This window comes from Hypanus sabinus, chromosome 12 (assembly GCF_030144855.1).
Source record: "Hypanus sabinus isolate sHypSab1 chromosome 12, sHypSab1.hap1, whole genome shotgun sequence".
In the NCBI taxonomy this organism is placed as follows: Eukaryota; Metazoa; Chordata; class Chondrichthyes; order Myliobatiformes; family Dasyatidae; genus Hypanus; species Hypanus sabinus.
Genome location: NC_082717.1, coordinates 59,123,584 through 59,145,824, shown reverse-complemented (window position 1 = coordinate 59,145,824; position 22,241 = coordinate 59,123,584). Strand labels below are relative to the sequence as shown.

Below are 22,241 nucleotides of genomic sequence, written 5' to 3'. Positions count from 1 at the left end.
CAAGTTAAATCAATTGTTGGTATACAGTGGGACATTATCTCAGTTGAATATTTTCCAGTCTGCTATCCATAAAGATACAATAACAATGTCATCCCCATATTGCAGTTGCTTACAGGTAGAGGGTAATAGTTCTTATTCATGAGTTTCTGATCAAGATGACACCAGGTTGGGATGTCCATCAAGGTTGTAGATCAGACTTAGCTGTTTTCTGACATTTGTAGGGAAGGTTTTGGGGACAGAATGGGGAGATGCGGTCAGTTTAGGGATAAAGGATGGGGAGTTGGGGTCAAGGGCAGTAACTGGAGTCAGAGGAAAGCGTAATCTCAATTGTCAATGACCGAAGTTGGTGGGCCCTATAAACAAGGGCTAGTGACCCACCAGGTCAGCAAGTCATCCCAGGACTGGAGGTCAGTATGAGCAGGAGGTATGAGGGCCAGTAAGCCCAAAGTCAGCAAGTACAGGGGGTTAGAGGTCTGTGCGAGGCCTGGAGTTAAGGGTCCTGTGATCAGTGACTCCTACATCAAAGCCCAAATGTCAAAGACTAAAGTCAGGAAGTCTGGGAGTTGACCCGGTGGTTGAAGCCCTGGGTTGATGTGTCCGGAAGACAGAGGCCTAACGTCTGTGTCCCCAAGGAAAGAGATAGCAGAATTAAGCATTCAGCCCATCTAGTTTACTCTGCCATTTGATCACAGTTAATTCATTTCCCTCCCAACCCCATTCTTCTGCATTCTTCCCTTAACCTTTTTTCATCTTAGATTCTATTCAAGAATCTATTAACCTCTGCCTTAAATATACTCGGATCATCTGGCCCCCACTGCCGTCCGTGGCAATGAATTCCACAGATTCACTACCAATAGCTGACATGATTCCTCCTTATCCCCACTCTAAATGGACATCCCTCTATTCTGAGGTTGTACATTCTGGTCTTAGACTTGCCCATAATAGGAAACATGCCCTTCACACCCACTCCATCTAGGCCTTTCAACGTTCGATAGGTTTCAATAAGATCGCCCCTCGTTCTTCTCAGTTCCAGTGAGTACAGGCCCAGAGACATCAAACGCTCCTCATATGATAAGGCTTTCAATCCTGAATCATTTTCATGAACCCCTTTTGAACCCTCTCTAATGTCAGCACATCATTTCTTTGATAAGGATCCTAAAACTGCTCACATACTCCAAGTGAGGCTCACCAGTGCATATATATCTTTGCTTTTATATTCTAGAACTCTCAAAATGAATGCTAACATTGCATTTGTCTTCCTCACCACCGACTCAACCTGCAAGTTAATCTTTAGGGAATCCTGCACGAGGACTCCCAGGTCCCTTTGCACCTCAGATTTTTGAATTTTCTCCACATTTAGAAAATAGTCCATGACTATTTACTTCCCAAAACTGTGTTCCATTTGCCACCTCTTTGCCCTTTTTAATCTATCAAAGTCCTCTGCCTTCTCCCTGCTTCATCATTACCTGTCCCTCCATCTATCCTTGTGTCGTCTGCAAACTTGGCCACAAAGCCATCAATTCCATCAACCAAATCATTGACATACAACGTAAAAAGAAGTGGTCCCAATACCGATCCCTGTGGAACACCACTAGTCACCAGCAGCCAATCAGAAAAGGTTCCCTTTATTTCCTCTCTTTACATCCTGCCAATCAATCTATGCTCTATCCATGCTATAGTATCTCTTGTGTAACAGCATGAGCTCTTATCTTGCTAAGCAGCCTCATGTGTGCCACTTCGTCAAAGGCCTTCTGAAAATCCAAGTACACAACATCCACTAATTCTCCTTTGCCTATCCTGCTTGTAATGTCCTCAAAGAATTACAACAGATTTATCAAGGAAGGTTTCCCTTAAAGAAATTATGCCTGACTTTAGCCCATTTTATTATGTGCTTCCAAGTACCCCAAAACCTCATCCTTTACAATTAACTCCCAACATCTTACCAACCACTGAGTTCAGACTAACTGGCCTATAATTTCCTTTCTTCTGACTCCCTTCCTTCTTGAAGAATGGGGTGACATTTGCAATGTTCCAGTCCTCTGGAACAGTGCCAGAATTTAGTGATTCTTGAAAGATAATAACTAATGCCTCCACAATCTCTTCAGCTACATTTTTCAAAACGCTGGGATGTAGTCTATCTAGACCAGGTGATTTATCAACCTTCAGCCCTTTCAGCTTCCCAAGCAATAAACACTTCTGTCCCTGACACTCTTGGACTTCTGGTGTACTGCTCGTGTCTTCCATAGTAAAGACTGGTGCATAATACTTAAAGTTTGTTTGCCATTTCTTTGTCCCCTCTCCAACATTATTTTCCACCGATCCAATATCCTTCTCGCCTCTCTTTTACTCTTTATATATCTGAAAATAATTTTGCTATCTTCTTTTATATTATTCACCAGCTAACCTTAATAGCTCCTTATGGTTTTTTAGTTGCCTTCTGTTGGTTTTTAAAAGCTTCCTAATCCTCTAACTTCCAAATAACTTTCACTCTGTTATATTCCCCCTTTTTTGCTTTTATGCTATCTTTAACTTCCTTTGTCAGCCATGGTTGTGTCATCCTGCTTTTAAATACTTCATTAGGATGTTTGTATTGTTCATCTTCTGAATTACTCCCAGAAACTCCAGCCATTGCTGCTCTGCTGTCATTCCTGCTAGTGACCCCTTCCAATCAACTTTGGCGAGCTCCTCTCTCATGCCTTTAATTCCCTTTACTCCACTGTAGTACTAATACATCTGACAATAGCTTCTCCCTTTCAAATTACAGGATGAATTCTATCGTATTATGATCACTGACTCCTAAGGGTTCCTTTACTTTAAAACTCCCTCTTCAAATTTGGTTCATTGCACAACACCCAATCGAGAAGGCTGATTGTAGTGATAATTGCTTTTACTTTTTAGAAATACTATAATGCACTTTTATTCAGTGCCAATAGTCAACTACTTAAAGATATCCTCTGAGACAGGCTCCTTAGGGGGTAGCAGCAAATTTTAAGAGAATTTGAGAGGCGACCTATTTAAAACGGAACATATACTTTCAGTCCATTGTTCCATTGAGGTGGTGCTGTCCAAACAAAAAAAGTGTAATTTATCTTCCCTAAAACAACAGGGGTGTGAGGGCCAGAGAAACTCCATAAATCACTAAACTTAACGAATACTTAACTCCTACTCATCAGTCTAAATTCACCACTGCAACTGGATGTTGGACTTTCTAACCAACAGACCTCAGCTAATCAGGATGCACAACAGGACCTCGCTTCCCATCATTCTCAACACGGGTGCCCCACAGGGCTGTGTGCTGTCCACTCTGCACACACACACAAATGTACGGCCAAATACCCATGTAATCATATTGTCTTGTTCACCAATGACATGACAGTGGTGGGTCTTATTACCAACAATGATAAGTCAGCCTACAGGGAGGAGATGGAAGAGCTCGAGGCCTGTTGCCAGGCAAATAACCACTTCCTCAGTCAACAAAACAAATTAGATGATTATCGACTTCAAGGGAACTTGCACTACTCACACTCCTCTTTACATCTGTGACAGTGGAAACTGAGCAGTTTCAAACTCCCAGAAGTAAAGAACTCACACAGCCTCCCCTACACAATGCGCATCAATAGTCACATGCTTCTGCAGATGAGTAGTAAAGACCATCCTACAAGCTCCATCACTGCATGGTACAGAAACTGCACTGTGGCAGACAGGAGGCTCTACAATGGGTAGTGAAAACTGCCCAATGCATTACCAGCACCAGCCTACCCGCCATCAAGGGCACATACATATCTACCAAAAGGTACCAGAGGAAGGTCAACAATATAATAAAGCATCCCAGTCACCCTACTCATGGACTGTTTGTCCCACTCCCATTAGGGAGGAGGCTAGGACCACCAGACTCAGAAGCAAGGTTTCCCCAAGCAGCGAGGTTGAATAACACTTCCACCCACTACTTCATCATTTCCTATCAGAGGCACTTTAGGTACATACAATCAATGTATATAAGCTATTTATATTTTTTATTACTTTCTTCTTTATCTTACTGTAGCTTCTTTTGTTCTGTATCACATCCAGAGTAACAATTATTTCATTCTCTTTTAAACTCATGTATTGGAAATGACATTAAACCATCTTGAATGTTGACAGTAAACAATCTAGAACAGGGGTTCCCAATCTTTTTCATGCCATGGACCATTACCATTAAGCAAGGGTCCATGGAGCCCAAGTTGGAAAACCCTGATCTGGAAGTTTCTCGATAAGGCACAAAGTAGGCAGTCAACAACTTTATACAAGAGGAGATTCAGTTCCATGTGCTCTAGTAACACCTCTCAACATCTCTATTGCGAGTCAGCATAAAGGCTCAGATCAGCTCATATTTCTGCCAAATATTATAAAAGGTAAAGTCAGTTGCTACTTTTCCTTCATCAAACTCACTTTATTAACAAGACTTCACCTCTTGTCCCACAATCAGCTCAGACCATGAGTTCTTACTACATTTCTCAAATGCTCTATTTGCCCATTATATACATTTGATAAACGTGCACTCATCCAGAAGTTTGCTGCCTGTGGTATAACACTCATAATATCTCACGTGCTCACCAATCTGCAATAGCTTCATCATAACAACATCTCAACTTCATCTCATTTTGCTTTCTTTCCTTTCTAGCTTGTGTTTTTGTCCTACAAGCCTCCAGGTACTTTGTTGCCTGCACATTTTATTGCCATCCAATAGATCTGCAAGAGTGGCATAGCTTCTGGGTTCCAACAACTCTTTTGGGCATTCCACATTTTCAGAATCAAGAATTTTTTTGGTCATTAAGATCGAGGAATTGGTGGCCACAGGCCCAACCAGCATCGGAGGGCAGTGCATTAAAGAAATGCAAGTTAGAAGATGAAGTACAGTGGTTATTGATCAGGACTGGAGGGCAAGAAGGTGGGCTGTGGCTAAATAAGTCAGAAATCATTGTCAAAGGATGAAGGCAAGTAATACACCTATCTGATAGGTGTCCTAACTCTATGCTCCCAATTCAATGTGGCCCATGTAGCTCTGCATGCTTCAACATGAAAGCTGCATGAGAAAAAGGCATTATCTAATGGCTCAGGACAAGAAACTTGTTGTAAGGGTGGCTCACCAAAAATTACACTTCTTGCCAGAAATTTGAGACAAAGAACTTGAAATGATTAGTTTCACATCTTTCTTTGCAGAGGGAAAAATAAACTATTTCCAGTTAGGAATGCTGGTAAAAGAACTATGTATTTGAACTATGTTTATGAGATGTCCATTTCTTCAGCCTCTCCATTAGCAGCATTTAAATATCCTGCTCCTTTATGATAATGGTGGATGATACTTCAAATTAAGCTTCTTGGCTCAGTATTAATTTTTTTGTGATTACATTCTTTCAATAACTTCCAGTTTTTGCTGCATTAGAGGTGATACATAAATGCAATGTACGGTCATTGAGAATGCTCTCATTGACAGAGATTAAATGCTTATTATGCCTGATGAAGAAAACTTGAAACATAACCTATAAAACTAACATTCCAGCATTTACTACTTACATGCAACTCAACTCAACCACTACTTCAACATTTTAATATTAACATGCAATACTATTCTAGAACTGAATGTTAGTAACTATTTAACATACCAGCTGCAAACTCCAGTTTTTCAAAAGTGAAAACTATAAAAGGAATTCAGAGATTGTGAAACCAGGAAAAAAAAATTACAAGATACCCATAAGCATATACTTAACATTATAATGGTTTCTATTGAAATAATTCTGAGTATTGTAGATAAACCTTCAATGAACATCTTAAAGTTTTAGTCTTAACTTTTGAAGTTAAGCATAAACTACTGAATGTGGTAAGTTGTTTTGATTGCTGCTAACTGAATCCACAGCCATAAATAAACCCTGTTTGGTTGTACACTGATTTTTAACGTTCTGAAAAGTTCCAAAGTGCTGAAATCCATCAAACCACTGTTGATGATTATCTTGTGGTAAATACTTAAACAACTGACATTGCATATCGTAAATCAAAGTTGGTTCTGCGTACTAAATAAGAATTAGAAGTCAAAGCCAATTTCAGTCTCTAAATGTTAAAAATTAGTTTATTAAAATAAGTGAATTAATTCACACTAGAGCAAAATAACCTTGCATTTCCATTGTAGATTTCGAAAGTCACTGATTTGAAACATATTCCCAACAGAATTGTTCTTTCAATAAACTTTTTTACTACTACTCAGTCTTGTCCTAAATGTTATTCTCGCATCCCAAAGAAGGAAAAATTGCTGAAACACAACAGAGGAATGGTTAGGAGGTTATAGATTCAATGCTTATTTATCAAGACACAGGAGAAGGCCATTTGGACCATCAGGTCGATGCCAACTGCGAAAAATTCATTGTTTTTCTTATTTCCCTATAACCTTGCAACTTATTCTCTCTCATATGCTCATCAATTATTTGTCGGTTCTATTGCCAGTTACCTATACCAAGGATGATTTACAGTTGCTAATTAACTCACCAGAAAACAAGAGTAACCAATGCAACACCATACAACACTATAGACAAAGTGTAAATGCCTGGCAGACAGCACCCAAAGCCAGGATCAAACCTGGGTCCATCAGGCATTGAGGCAGTTGTACTAATTGCTGTACCATCACAAGATTCTCATTACTAATGGGAATTTGTATTTCATTTATTGAAATAAAGCACAATTCCAGTGTTAATGGCTGTCACATGACAGATAGCCAACACAAAATGTTTGAGTGAAAATATCCCAATTAATAGTTCCAACATGCTCTAGTGGAAAGGTTACTAAACCTTCAATTAAACGTTCAATGGCCAAAATCATACCTTCTGTAAATATCACCATATCACGCTTTGTAATCATCTATTTGCTGTTTGCAAATTGCCTGTCTTTTTTGCTAAATAATAGACATAGAAATTTTTAAAATACTGAATCAAAAGTACTTTACGAAATCTTGAGAACATGCTACATATAATGTTAAAGCATTATACAACAAAGGATTCTTGTAAAATGAATGTCATAAACTGTCATGAATACAGTATGTCATAAACAATTTCAAACATAAAATATTACACTTTTAAAATACCAATTTTTCATCAATCAGAAAAGCTACCGTTCATCATTGCAAATACTTACAGATGTGACATCCCCAATTTTCTGTCCCCTCCATGAATTGGGTTCTACTAAGATTTCAGAATCTAAATCCTTCTCTTCAGAAAGATTTGTAATTCCATTACTGCAAAAAAAATCTGATTGAAGTTTTTATAATAGAAACAATCTATTTTTAAAAAGCACAATGTGTAACTACCAATCACACAGATTATTCTAGGAGAAATTTCAAGAATTCAATTTACTAGAAATGTAACATTAATTTATTATTATTGTTATTGGACCAAAATAGTTCAGTATTGAAACTGAGAGATAGGTAGCTGCACTACTATGTACCTATTGGTGTACTGCAATATTTAAATACAATCACATTGCAAAAAAAATGTGGAGGTAAATCACAGTATTCACAGCAAGGACACCCCACTGCACTAAACTGAATAAGTTTAGAACAGATCTTATACTTCAAGCATAGTTATCTTGATAGATTGTTAGCCATCAATATCAGAATGTTCCTGAAGGAACAAGAGCAGAATTAGGCCATTCAGCGCATCGAGCCTGCTTTGTCATTCGATTATGGCTGATCTGTTATTCCCTCACAAATCTATTCTTCTGCCTTCTCCCTATAATTTTTGGCATCTTTACAAGTCAAGAATCTATCAACTAACACTTCAAATATAAATGACTGTCTCTATAACAATCTGTTGCAATGAATTCCATACATTACCACTCCTTGCAAAAAATTTTCTCCTCATTTCTGTTCTAAATGGATGTCCTTTGTATTTTAATCCTATGCCCTCTGGTCTATCTCCCAATACAGGAAACATCCTTTTCACATCTACTCTATATAGGTCTTTCAATATTCATTAGGTCTCAATGAGGTCCCCTCTCATTTGGTTCCTTCTAAACTCCAGTGAGTATAGACCGAGACCATTCAAACACTGGTATGTGAACCCTTTCATCACCAAAATCATTCTTGTAAACCTCCTCTGAACTCTCACCAATGTCAACACGTTTTCTTAGACACGGGGCTCAAAACTGCTCACAGTACTCCAAATGTGGTATGATAAAGCTATGAATCTCTGCTTTACATCCTTGCTTTTATATTCCAGTCATCTTGAAATGAATGCTAACATTGCACTTGCCTTGCTTATCACCAACTCAGCTTGTACATTGAGACCTCATATCTCTCACTCAATCATTATCATCAAGCCGATCCTGATATGAAGAGAAATGAGTACAGTCTAAAGCCATTGACATCCATCCAAGTGTGGTCACACCCAAGACTCTATGCAACCTCTAAGACTTGTTTACTGCTGTATTCAAATCCTCTTATAATAAAGATTAATATGCTGCTTGTCATCCTAAATCATATATTGCAACTATATGTTAACTTCGTGATTGGTGCATGAGAACCTGTTGCCCTCCAAAAATCAATATTACTCAATTACTCACCATTTTGAAAGAGTTCTGCTTTTCTATTTAGTGCACATTTCCCCCACACTAAACTCCATTTGTCACATTCTTGCCCATCCCATGTTTTTGTCCACATTCACTTGAAGCTTTTTTTTGCATCCAACTCTCTACTCACAATCTCTAAATCAGTATCATTTCCCAAACATATTTGATTCTTCAACTTAATAATTGATATCAACTGTGAATTGCTGGGTCCCAAACACTGATCCCTGGGATATTCCACTAGTCACAGTCCACCATCCTTAGAAAATACATTGATTCAGATTTTAATTTTCCAATTCGCAACCCATATCAATACTCCCAATTCCAAGTGCACTAACGTTGCTAATTAATAAATGTGATTCCTTATTGAAAGTTTTTCATAAATCTGACATTGGCTCCCTTCATCTTTTGTATGTAGAAGTCATCTGGGACTACAAATACGTGGGAACTCAGCTGGACAAGAAACTGGACTGGACTGAAAACATAAGGGACAGAGCCAACTGTATTTCCTGAGGATTCTCCTATCATACAATGTCTGCGGTACTATGCTGCAGATGTTCTATGACTCATTGATGGCTAGTATTCTATTCAATGCTGTAGTCTGCTGGGGCAGCAGGGTGAAGGGTCTGATGCCAAGAAGATCACTAAGCTCAAGAAAGTTGGTTTTGTTCTGGGGGTGGAACTGGATTCCCTGGTGGCTGTATCTGAGAGGAGGATGCTGCAGAAGCTACAGAGCGTTATAAGCAATCCCTCTTGCACCACCCCCCATTGACAAATTGGACAAACAGAGAAGCACCTTTAGTAACAGACTGATTCCACCAAGGTGTACCACTGAATGCCACAGGAGGGCCTTTCTCCCTGTGGCTACAAGACTCTACGACTCCTCCTCAAGTATACAGGTATCTGATTCCATTGCACATCTGTATTTTGCACCATTACTTTTTAATACACATTTTGTATTTTTTTGTACCTCAATGCTTACATTTTATATTTTAAAGTACATATTTCTGATTGAGCAACCTTGCAACAACAATTTCCTTTGGGATAAATAAAGTTTTATGTTATCTTATTAATCAGTACTGCATTGTATTGGATACTCTAACAATTAGAAGCATCTCTATCCTCATGCTTTTTCTGCCTTTTCCTTTAACACCCTGTGTCTCCTCCAACCACTAATCTCCTTGAATCTTCCATTGATATCTTTCGCCATCTTGATTCAATTACCATAAAGTACTCATAAATGCTTCACTGGAAATTGTACATCTATTGGACATCTACACTGAACTCATGGAAGACTGGTTGGTATATTAAAATCATGCAATAGGAAGTATGTGTTCTTTTAAAAATTCACATACCCATATTTCTTTTTAAAAACTACCCAAACAGCAATTACACTCTCTTAACATCAGCAGCCTCATAGACAATTTGCATTTGTGCTTTGTATCTCCATGGATATTAGTTTTAATTGCGAACACTACTTTGCTGCTGAGGTATGAGTATAAACAGTAGCAATAATAACCTACTTCTCTGAAAATTTTACTTTCAGCAAATAAAAATACCACAGATGCTGGAAAGGTAAACAAAAGAAAATGCTGGAAACACCCAGCACATGAAGCAACATTTACAGAAGGAGAGGTAGAAACAAACAAAACTTTGGAATAATTTGAGCTGTGTTATTACAAATTAAACGACTGACTATTATTAAATATGTTTTCATATTTGGAATCTACGTTACAACCATTCAAATTGCTACCATTGAATAGATGCCAAAATGAGTTACTGTGATAGATTTCCATTCAGGATGTTAAAATAGTATAAACAGATTAAATGTGAACATTAAGTGAGATAATATCTTACATGAACACAACTGAACTGCAACATCACCACAAATAGTACAAATTATCTTAATTAGTATGAACAAACAGAATGATAGACAGGATTCTCATGAACCTCCTAATGCCTGGACATAAACGTAGGAGTACGATTAGCAAGTTGGTGGATGACACAAAAGTTGGTGGTGGTCTGGATAGTGATATTGTTGTCTAAGGCTATGGCAGGATAATACACACAAGATGGAAAGTTGAGTAGAGGGTCAGCAGGTGGAATTTAATTCCAACTAGTGTGAAGTGATGCATGTTGGAATGCCAAATAAAGGTAGGATATATACAGTAAGCAGTAGGGTGTTACGGAATATTAATGAACAGGTGTCCTAAAGGTTCACATCCATAGTTCCCCAGAAGTGACAACACAGGCAGATAAGTTGAAAACACATGGCATGTTTACCTTCATAGGTCAGGGCATAGAATACAAACACTGGGATGCTGCAACTTCACAAAAACAAAATAGATCACACTTGGAAGCACTGCATGTATTCCTGGTCAACACACTGTAGGAAGAATGTGATTACACAGGAAAGAGTGCAGAGGAGATTCATCAGAATGTGGCTTGAATTGGAAGACTCTTTTAACTCCCTGGAATGAAGGAGGTTTAGGGCTGATCTGATAGAGGGGTATATAATTATAAGAGGCATGGATAGGGTGGATACTCTCAACCACTTGAATTGCTTAGAGATAGTAAGCTATGGGCCAAGGGTCACGTGATGGGATTAATACAGAAGGGTACCTACATGAATAAATTGGGTCAAATAATTGCTTTCCAAGCCATATAATTTTTTAATTCTACATGGTAAGGTTATCAAAAACAAGAGGGAATAAGTTGAAGGCACCAGAATGGCATTTTCTTAGAAATTTCAGGGATTTATATTTTTTTTTAAAAATACATTAACACTGAACAGTTGAATCCAGTAACTATCTGCCAGAGGTAGTAGAGTAAGATATAATCACCAATTGAGAAATTTAGATAGACATGATACAGGAGTTCCCAACCTGGGGTCCACAGTCCCATCCAATGGTAGGGATCCTTGGCATTTGAGCAATCAGTTTTTAAATAGCATCAGTTGAGTGCGTTTGTGTTCAAAAAGCAGTGATTTTTGTCACTGATAGTTGACAAGGAATAGGCAGTAGGACAATTCAGAACTGTTTTCCTCACAGCAGTTTCAAGCATTCAGGCTTAGAGATGCCAGAAATGCTTGGCAGAGAAAAATGAAATGACTTCACTACTTCAAAAAATTAGGAACTACAAAATTATTAAAATCATCTTGAATGTTACAATGAGCATGAAGATTTGGAGGATGGAGTCTTCAATAGCATTACATAAAGGCAGTCCACTACTTTTATTTGGTGTGTGCATTGATTTTGTTCATTGCATACACAGGATGAATTCCTCCGTTGATTACTATTAGGAACTAATACAGTTTTATAGTACTGTAGTACTATTGGTAGTGTTGTAATTTGTTCTGTATTTCATTTAAATACACAATTTGAAAATCAGTTTATTTTTTTTTATATATCTAACTATTAACATGGAAAGTGGGCTAACTGGGGCAGCCACTTAGTTGACCCAAAATGTACTGGTCCTGATGTTTCCCAATTAACCAGAATCCACTATAATCAGATTTAGTTTTTAAACTTCAGTGTTTATAATCCTTATTGTAAAGAGCAAACATGAATTATCTATAACACGAAAAAATCTGCAGACGCCGAAATCCAAAACAATGTACGCAAAATACTGGAGGAACTCAGCAAGTTAGGCAGCATATATGGAAAAGAGTAAACAGTCAACATTTCAGGCCGAGACCTTTTATCAGGACTCCGAAATTATCTATGTTTGAATGATCAAATAAAAATTACCTTTCTTCTGTTTTACAGAATGGCACACAGACAACATCCTTGTGCTGTAGTACATCACAATAAACTTGTCCAATTGATAATGAAGTAAGTTTACCACTCTGAAGATGATGAGTTAATTTGACTACATGATCCTGAAGTTTACAACCCTAAACAAAACACATTTTTAAAAGAGAGAAGATCAAATGTCATGTTTTAGTTTGGTCAATTTCCACTTAAAATTGTAATTTATTATTCACAAAACAGAAGGGAAAAAGAAACAAAAGGGAGCTATTATTTCCTTGTACATTGCTCCAATGTGTTATCAATTTGTTGAAATGATGAATAGTATTTGTTAAAAGCATATAGATTGTTGCAGGTAGCTGTTTTTGTTCTGAAACATTAACCATTTCTCACATCATAATAGCTGCTTAAGCATCTGCAGAACAATAGTTTTATTTCAAATAGCTGCCCTAGTTTTTGCTATGAGGAAATATAAATGTTAAAAATGTATTGTCTTTCTGAGCATCTGTTAAATATCGATTTTTATTTGAAACCACTGTTTTCAAACTATCTTTCTCTGAGAAAACTCTGAGAAAGCTTTTGTTAAATAAAGACACCCACTGTATTAAAAATATTCCAATTATAAGGGTCTTCCAGGCATTAGACTTTACATTTGCTACTCCAGTATTTCAAAAAGTATTTCAGTATTTCAGTATTGCTTGACTAATCTGTTGGAGTTTTTTGAGGGTGTAACAAGGATGTTAGACGAGGGTAAGCCAGTGGATGTTGTGTACCTAGATTTTCAGAAGGCATTCGATAAGGTGCCACATAGGAGATTGGTGAGTAAAATCAGAGCTCATGGCATTGAGGGCAGGGTTTCAACATGGATAGAAAACTGGTTGGCAGATAGAAAGCAAAGGGTAGCAGTGAATGGGTGTTTCTCGGACTGGCTGGAGGTGACTAGTGGGGTACCACAGGGCTCTGTATTGGGACCACAGCTCTTTACGATTTATGTCAATGATTTAGATGAGGGCATTGAAAACTATATCAGCAAGTTTGCTGACGATACTAAACTGGGTGGCATTGTGACATGCGAAGAGGACGTTAGGAGAATACAGGGAGACTTGGATAGGCTGAGTGAGTGGGCAGATACTTGGCAGATGTCATTCAATGTGAATAAATGTGAAGTTATCCACTTTGGAAGCTGGAACAAGAGGGCAGAGTATTGTCTGAACGGTGTCGAGTTAGGTAAGGGAGAAATGCAAAGAGACCTAGGAGTCCTAGTTCACCAGTCAATGAAGGTGAATGAGCAAGTGCAACAGGCAGTAAAGAGGGCAAATGGAATGTTGGCCTTTGTTACAAGGGGAATTGAATACAAGAGCAAGGATGTCCTTTTGCATTTGTACAGGGCCCTGATGAGACCACACCTGGAATATTGTGTACAGTTTTGGTCTCCAGGTTTAAGGAAGGACATTCTGGCAATTGAGGAAGTGCAGCGTAGATTCACTAGGTTGATTCCTGGGATGGCAGGGCTGTCTTACGCAGAGAGATTGGAGAGATTGGGCTTGTACACGTTGGAATTGAGGAGATTGAGAGGGAATCTGATTGAAACGTTTAAGATAATTAAAGGATTTGATAGGATTGAGGCAGGAAATATGTTCCAGATGTTGGGAGAGTCCAGTACCAGAGGGCATGGATTGAGAATAAGAGGTCGGTTATTTAAAACAGAGTTGAGGAAGAGCTTCTTCTCCCAGAGAGTTGTGGAGGTGTGGAATGCACTGCCTCGGAAGACGGTGGAGGCCAATTCTCTGGATGCTTTCAAGAAGGAGCTGGATAGATATCTGATCGATAGGGGAATCAAGGGATATGGGGACAAGGCAGGGACTGGGTATTGATAATGAATGATCAGCCATGATCTCAGAATGGCGGTGCAGACTCGAGGGGCCGAATGGTCTACTTCTGCACCTGTTGTCTATTGTCTAAAACAGAAATGATAATGGGTGACAAAGCTCAAAATAGTAAAAATACACTACATCTGTTTTTAACAAATGATAATTTTATAAGCATATGGTAGCATTTCCTGGATTTATATGAAGAAATGCACTGTTTAACTTAACTGAGAGAACAAGGGGGATAAGGAAAATAACTGACCTGCAAATTATACAATGATTGGAAAATAGCGAACACATCATTGTACTCATTTAGGAGTAACACAAGAAAAGCAAAGAATCAAAGATGTGGGCCATAAAAATAAATTCAGCAACACAAGAAAAAAAACTTCTGTCAAGATAAGTGAGCAGAAAAGTTGGCAAAGGAAACAAACAAGCTCACCAGCAAGAAACCTTCTAAAACACAATGCTTAGAGGTTAAAAAAAATTGCATAAGGCTACAGATTGGGTGCATTCACATATAAAGACTCATGAATAAGTGTAGATCAAAACAAAATTTGAAAGTGCTTAGCAGATTTATTTATTTAGTAATACAGTGTGGAGCAGGCCCTTCTAACCCTTCGAGACACACGGCTCCCGCAACTCCGATTAACCCTAACCTAATCATGGAACAATTTACAACTACAAATTAACCTACCTGCTACGTCTTTGGACTATAGGAGGAAAACAGAGCGCTCAGGGAAAACCCACAAATTCCACGGGGAGAACGTACAAAGACTCCTTGCAGAATTGCATCAGAACTGAACTCTTAACTCTGGAATGTCCCAAGCTGTAATAGCGTCGCACTAATTGCTACGCTACCATGGTGCCCATTATTGGGGTTTACTGCAATATTTTAATAGATATTTTGATAGAATAAACACGGCCACTACAGCAGGGATGATTCCTGGAGAACTTGGCTCAACTACGCAGACAGTAACAGAAACCCTCAGGACTATTTTAAATGAGTGGCTCTGGTACTGGCCCACCTTTCCCTGTCTGTTCTTTGCATTTCAATACTATCCACAAGATTTAAATAGCTTAAGCAATAACCTCCTCATTCAAAGAGATTTGGCAAGCCCATCGCTAAAGCAATTGAAAGCTTACTGTGACTCTGGGAGACAGGCAGCTAAGCAGTTCAAATCCATTCATTCAGATAAAAATAAATGGAAGCCTTGAATGGACGATGAATAAAATTAATTCGGCTATCGGTTAATAGAGGTAGCCGCTAATTTGAGATAACTCTTAAAGAACAAAAACTAATTTAAAAATCGATGGGATTCCTTTCATTTATTTGGGACATCATGCCATTTATTTGGAGCAGGAGAACTATCAGCAGTTCAGTGTAGTTGTGTGGCTGTTAGATGCTACAGCGTGCTTAGAGCAAACAGATTTTCATTAGCATCATTTGCATGTGTTTGTATTCAAAGCAGTAAGACAAATCAGAACTGTTTTGCATACTGTGGTTTCAAGCATTCAGGCTTGGAGAAGTCAGAAATGGCTAGGAATGAAAATGAAATGATTTCATGACTTAAAGAAATTAAGAACCAAGAAGAATTTGAAGTTATCAACAATTATCTTGAATGTTACACTGAAAATGAAGATTTGGAGGATGCAATTGTTGGTAACATTGTATGAAGGCAGTCCATTAGGTGACTGTGCTGATTTTGTTCAATACGTACACTGGATAAATTCTTTCGTCAACAACTATTTGAATCTAATGTACAATTTAATAGTATTGTAGTGCTATTGGTAGTGTTCTGATTTGTTTTGTTTTTCAGTTAACTACATAATTTGTTACTCAGTTTATCTTTTTTATACCGTTATAACTATTTTCATGAAACTTCAGCTAATTGCAGTAACCACTTAATTGGCATCCATAGTACTTCTCAATGAATGGCCCTCAACTGAATCCACATAAATGAAATTGTAGTTATGGTTATAAATCCAGAACTACCAAATGCATCAGATCAATTGAAGTTGGAAGTTGAAAACTCTGGGAAATTACTGCTACCAATGCATCCTGGATGTCAGTAGCACTGTCACATTTAAAGTGGTGGCACTGTGAATTTTATTGAGCTCTTGGTTGATAGAGAAATGTTTCTAAAGGAAACATCTAGCACATTCATTTGTACAGGCGTACAAAAATAATGGATGAAGTTTCCAGCTGGTGAGAAACCACAGGTATTTGAAAAGATTCAAAAACATGGAATACTTCCAGTAGAAGAGAGAAGGGCACAGTAATAGTCCAAGTGATTTGAAGGGTTAGAAAGACATGTATTTATTTGGTTGCAAATAATGATGAGACGCTTATGTGGCTTGCTGAAGAATAAAATGCTTAACTACAGTAAACTATCTGAACAGATGGCATTGCAAACCATTGAGGAAAAAAAACAGGGTCACATTAAGCTTTTTCAAAAAGTCAGCATATTCAGAGCTGACTTCTTGCCTCCCTTCTCTACTGTAAATTACCAAGGGCTCAATATATTTTAGAATGCTCCTTTATTAATACATACTGATTAGCAATTTTTTGTTCAGTTTTCATGCTTACTGTATTTGCTTGAAGAGGATCAAACCGTAGGACCTTCTGCTTGCAACAGGGATAAAACCCAAAGCCAGGAGTAGACAACTGATTGCCCGTGGGAAGATATATCACTTGTTCTGGATGGTAGCGGCAGTGAGAGAGTTCAGTGCATGGAAAGACCTAAAACAAATTAAAATAGAGCAGTAATAAATAAATTTATCTTGTATCACAGGTGTGAAAAAAGTATTTAATGATAAATTGCTTAATTTTCTGCTTTAGTAATTGATCTTTTTAATTTATGCTGGTTGTTACAGTTGCAATATGTGTTAATATACAAAAACATATATTTCACCAAAGTAAGCATTTTTAAAATACCAGTCTTTACTTATGGGAGAATTTATAGCCACCTACATACAAAAAAGATTATAAAGATTAAATACTTCATCACATTCTAAACGAATTAAACAGAAAACAGGAGGAAGGCAGCAAAAAGGAAATTATAGACCAGTTAGCCTGACCTCAGTGGTAGGAAAAATGTTGGAGTCAATTGTTAAGGATGAGGTGATGGTGTACTTGGTGACACAGGACAAGACAGTACAAAGTCAGCATGGCTTCCTTCAGGGAAAATCCTGTCTGACAAACCTGTTGGAATTCTTTGAGGAGATTACAAGTAGGATAGATAAAGGGGATACAGTTGATTGTGTATATCTGGACTTTCAGAAGGCCTTTGACAAGGTGCCACACATGAGGCTGCTTAACAAGTTAAGCACATATGGTATTACAGTAAAGTTACTAACATGGTTAAAACATTAGCTGATTGGTAGGAGGCAGTGAGTGGGAATAAAAGGATCCTTTTATGTTTGGCTGCCAGTACCCAGTGGTGTTCCACAGGGGGTTGGTGTTGGAACCGCTTCTTTTTATATAAATGATTTAGATGATGGAATAGATGGCTTTCTTGCCAATTTTGCAGATGATATGAAGATTAGTGGAGGGGTTGGTAGTGTTGAGGAAACAGGTAGGATGCAGAAGGACTTGGACAACTTAGAATGGGCAAGAAAGTGACAAATGGAATACAATATTGGAAAATGCATGGTCATGGACTTTGGTGGTAGAAATACACGTGCAGACTATTTTCTAAATGGGGAGAAAATCCAGGGATCTGAGATGCAGAGGGACTTGGGAGTCCTTGTACAGAATACCCTGAAGGTTAACTTGCAGGTCGGTGGTGAGGAAGGCAAATGCCATGTTAACATTCATTTCAAGAGGTCTGGAATACAAGAGCAAGGATGTAATGCTGAGGCTTTATAAGGCACTGGTGAGGGTTCGTCTTGAGTTTTGTGAACATTTTTGGGCCCCTCATCTTAGAAAAGATGTGCTCGCATCGGAGAGGGTCCAGAGGAGGTTCACAAGGATGATTCTGGGAATGAAAGGGATATCATATGATACGATATTATAGTAACGTTTGATGACTCTGGGTCTGTACTCAGTGGAATTCAGAAGGATGAGGAGGGGATCTCATTGAAACTTTTTGAATGTTGAAAGGCCTAGACAGGGTAGATGTGGAAAGGATGTTTCCCATGGTGGGAGAGTCTAGGACGAGAGGGCATAGCCTCAGGATAGAGGGGCAACCTTTCAAAACAGAGAAACATACAGCACAATACAGGCCCTTTGGCCCACAAAGTTGTGCCGAACATGTCCCTACCTTAGAAATTACTAGGGTTACCCATAGCCCTCTATTTTTCTAAGCTTCACATACCTATCCAAAAGTCTCTTAAAAGACCCTATCGTATCCGCCTCCACCACCATTGCCAGCAGCCCATTCCATGCACTCACCACTCTCTGCGTAAAAAACTTACCCCTGACATCTCCTCTGTATCTACTCCCCAGCACCTTAAACCCGTCTCCTCTTGTGGCAACTACTTCAGCCCTTGGAAAAAGCTTCTGACTATCCACACCATCAATGCCTCTCATCATCTTATACACCTCTGTCAGGTCACCTCTCATCCTCCTTCACTCCAAGGAGGAAAAGCCGAGTTCACTCAACCTGTTTTCAGAAGGCATGCTCCCCAATCCAGGCAACATCCTTGTAAATCTCCTCTGCACCCTTTATATGGCTTCCACATCCTTCCTGTAGTGAGTCGACCAGAACTGAGCACGGAACTCCAAGTGGGGTCTGACCAGGCTCCTATATAGCTGCAACATTACCTCTCAGCTCTTATATTCAGTTCCACGATTGATGAAGGCCAATACACCATACGCCTTCTTAACCACAAAGTCAACCTGTGCAGCTCCTTTGAACGTCCTATGGACTCGGACCCCAAGATCCTTCTGATCCTCCACACCGCCAAAGTCTTACCATTAATACTATATTCTGCTATCATATTTGACCTACTAAAATGAACCACTTCACACTTATCTGGGTTGAACTCCATCTGCCACTTCTCAGCCCAGTTTTGCATCTTAAATCAATGTCCTGCTGTAACCTCTGACAGCCCTCCACACCATCCACAACACCTCCAACCTTTGTGTTGTTACGTCCGTAGCCCCCTCCTTTGTGAGAATCGCCAGGTCACTGTTGGGTTTTGTCAAAAGGGGGGCCCAAGACATGAGGGGGAGACGTGCAGGATGTCACATTTCTCTCCCCCCCCCCCCCCCATAGCGATGTAAAGCTACGGGACATGGCCATTGTCTCTTGGAGACAGATTTGTGGATTGAGATGCTCTGCTACGTGAATACCCTCGGGCAAAGTGGGCTGGTTGAGGGAGAGATTGCATCACCCCCAACCTGATTGACATCTATGACCCTGCGAGTCAGAATAAAAGAGGGGCTATAGAAACAACCCCTCAGACACACCAGAAGAAACGTTAAGCGACCATGTAACAGCAGACGGTCATTGTAAACCAAGCCACGTGCGTTCAATTCCGTGGCTGGAATTGGTGGCTGAAACCACGGAAAACGTCTTTTTAGCTAACCACGGGGAAACCCGCTCCCCTGACTCAACAGATTGGCATCATAAAAGACTTGGGCAAGTTTAAACGCCTCCCTCTCTTAAACCCAAAACACTGCAGCCTGAACAAGCTAATGACTTTTCTATTTCCATCGGACAATACATTATCCCGTAGACAACGATAGAGTTACGTTTTATTGGTTATGATCATACCTGCGCTTTAGATTTAGTATTGACGATGTATATTATCTGTATGTTTGCATTAATCTTATTTTTGTGCCCCTTTATCAATAAATACTTTTAAAAATAGTACCATCAGACTTCAACGGACCTCTCTATCTTTGCTGGTAAGTGATCCAGTTACGGGAATACGTAACAGTGTCATCAGCAAACTTACTAAGCCATCCCTCCACTTCCTCATGCAGGTCATTTATAAAAATCACAAAGAGTAAGGGTCCCAGACCAGATCCCAGAGGCACACCACAGGTCACTGACTTCCAAACAAAATATGACCCGTCTACAACTACTCTTTGCCTTCTGTGGGCAAGCCAGTTCTGGATCCACAAAGCAATATGGCAGAGCAGACTCAATGGGCCAGATGGCCTAATGCTGCTCTTATGTCTTATGGAAAACATTATGCTACTTCTCATCTTTGCAAATGTCTAACATATTAAGCAATATGACCAACACAATACCCATTACAAGTTTTTGAATAACAATTTGAAGTTAAGAAGCCATTTTCCCCTAAAAGTTTGTATTTTATTTGCCAGAAATTGATAGTTTAGGCAAGTGCAAAGGAGGTTGTCTAAGATTACAACAAGATTTAGATAAACTGGAAAAGTGGGCAAAGGAATGACAGATGAATTTAATGCAGACAAGCACAAAGTGAATGGCAGTGCCCTGAAGTGTTGTAAAACTGAGAGACCTAGAAGTACAAGTCAATTAAATGGCAAGACAGTTAGACAGGGTGGTGAAGTAAACTTGCCTTTATATAATCAGGCCATCACATAGAAAAGTTAGGCCATGTGACAGTGGTACAAGATGTTGGTGACACCACTCTAAATATACTAAGTACAGTTCTGGTCATTGCTATAAGAAGGGTAACATTAAACTAGAAAGGGTGCCAAAGGATTCACAAGGAAATTCCTGGGACTGGAAGGCTTGAGCTTATAAGAGAAGAATGGATAAGTTGGGACTACTTCCTCTGGGCAAAGAATACCTACAGGTGACCTTAAAATTATGAGGGGCATAGATGAGATAGATAGTAACAATCTTTTTCCCCAGAATAGGCAAGTCTAAAACTGGAGGGAAGAGGTAAGAGGGGAAAGATTTAAATGGAACTCAAGGGCAAGTTTATCCATACAGGTTGATTGGTATGTGGAATGAACTACCAGAAGAAGTTACAGAGGTGGGTACAATTACAACACTTACATTTGGACAGATGCACGGATAGGAAAGATTTAGAGAGGTATTGGCCAAATGCAGGGAGGTGGGACTTGCTCAGATAGGTGCCTTGGTTGATACTGATGAATTGGGCTGAGAAGCCTGTATCTATGTAGTAATGCTCTATAATTGCTCTGAAAACAGTTCTGAGATCTGCGTGCAAAACGGGATTTTCCCCCGCCATAAAAGCCACAAATACTTAAAAAAAAAAATAAATTGAAGAGCATACAGACAGTTCCCAAGGTATCTATGGTTTCTGTTCCAAGAACTGTCCATAAGCAAGTCAGAAATGTCAATTTTCTAAAACTACATCATTCATATTACTCTAGATAAACTTGTTAATAATAGTTTATTTCTTCAAATATTCACTTTAACACTACCCATAATTAAACTAATGGAATATATACTCTATCCAGTCTCTAATGAATACCACAAAATATTAATACTATCTTTAAAATTATTTTAAAAAATGTATGGGAGAATAGAATAAAATCAGATTTCCGGAAGTCAGAAAGACCCTTTATAATACTTTTTTAAGGACAATGCACAGCCAATTAAACCACAGAGCCAGTGTCACCTTGCTGTTAGACAGTGTCTGTTCTATACCTGCAATTCTGTCCTGTCTTCGAGTCATACAGGCCCTTTGGCCTATTGTGCTCATGCTAATTTTCTTGCTCATCTACACTACATTAGGATTTCTATTCTTCATCTATGAAATGTCTGTCAAGTGCTTCCAAAAGTTAGTAATTTTATCTAATTGCACTTCTTCTGACAGCATGTTCCAGATACTAACCACTCTTTCCTCACTTTAAACCTCCATCCTCTCAGCTTAAACCTGTGGCCTCTTGCCTTTGTTAGCCCCTGCCATGGGAAAGGAAATTTTGATTATCCTGTGCTTCTTATAATTTTACATACTTTTGAGACGACATCAACCTTCGACCTCTTTCACTCAGGGAAAGCAAGTCCAGTCTTTCCAGACTCTCCCCATAACTAAAGTACTCCAAATCAAGCAGACATCATGATGAATCTCATCTGCACACTCTCAAAGTTCAAAGGAAAATTTATTATCAGAGTCAATATATATG

General features: G+C 38.9%; 2 protein-coding genes across 16 annotated transcripts in view; one reads left to right on the top strand and one right to left on the bottom strand.

Moving 5' to 3' along the window:
• Positions 1 to 9,485, top strand: part of usp34 (ubiquitin specific peptidase 34) — a 319,734-nt gene extending 310,249 nt beyond the window's left edge. For all 7 annotated transcript variants that reach the window (XM_059986017.1, XM_059986013.1, XM_059986016.1 and 4 more), the window contains one exon: positions 9,005 to 9,485. The gene's annotated coding sequence lies outside the window, so the exon portion shown is untranslated. The remainder of the gene's footprint in view (positions 1 to 9,004) is intronic.
• The window catches only part of sanbr (SANT and BTB domain regulator of CSR), a 79,478-nt gene that overhangs the window by 16,829 nt on the left and 40,408 nt on the right, over positions 1 to 22,241 (bottom strand). For 8 of the 9 annotated variants that reach the window (XR_009515124.1, XM_059986024.1, XM_059986020.1 and 5 more), the window contains 4 exons: positions 16,794 to 16,946; positions 12,336 to 12,481; positions 7,159 to 7,258; positions 5,643 to 5,675 (listed from right to left, as the gene is read on the bottom strand). Coding sequence is in view for 8 of the 9 variants with exons in the window: in XM_059986024.1 (XP_059842007.1) it covers positions 5,643 to 5,675; positions 7,159 to 7,258; positions 12,336 to 12,481; positions 16,794 to 16,946 (432 nt within the window). In the remaining variant the exon portion in view is untranslated. The remainder of the gene's footprint in view (positions 1 to 5,642; positions 5,676 to 7,158; positions 7,259 to 12,335; positions 12,482 to 16,793; positions 16,947 to 22,241) is intronic. The other variant, XM_059986025.1, reaches the window with a different exon arrangement.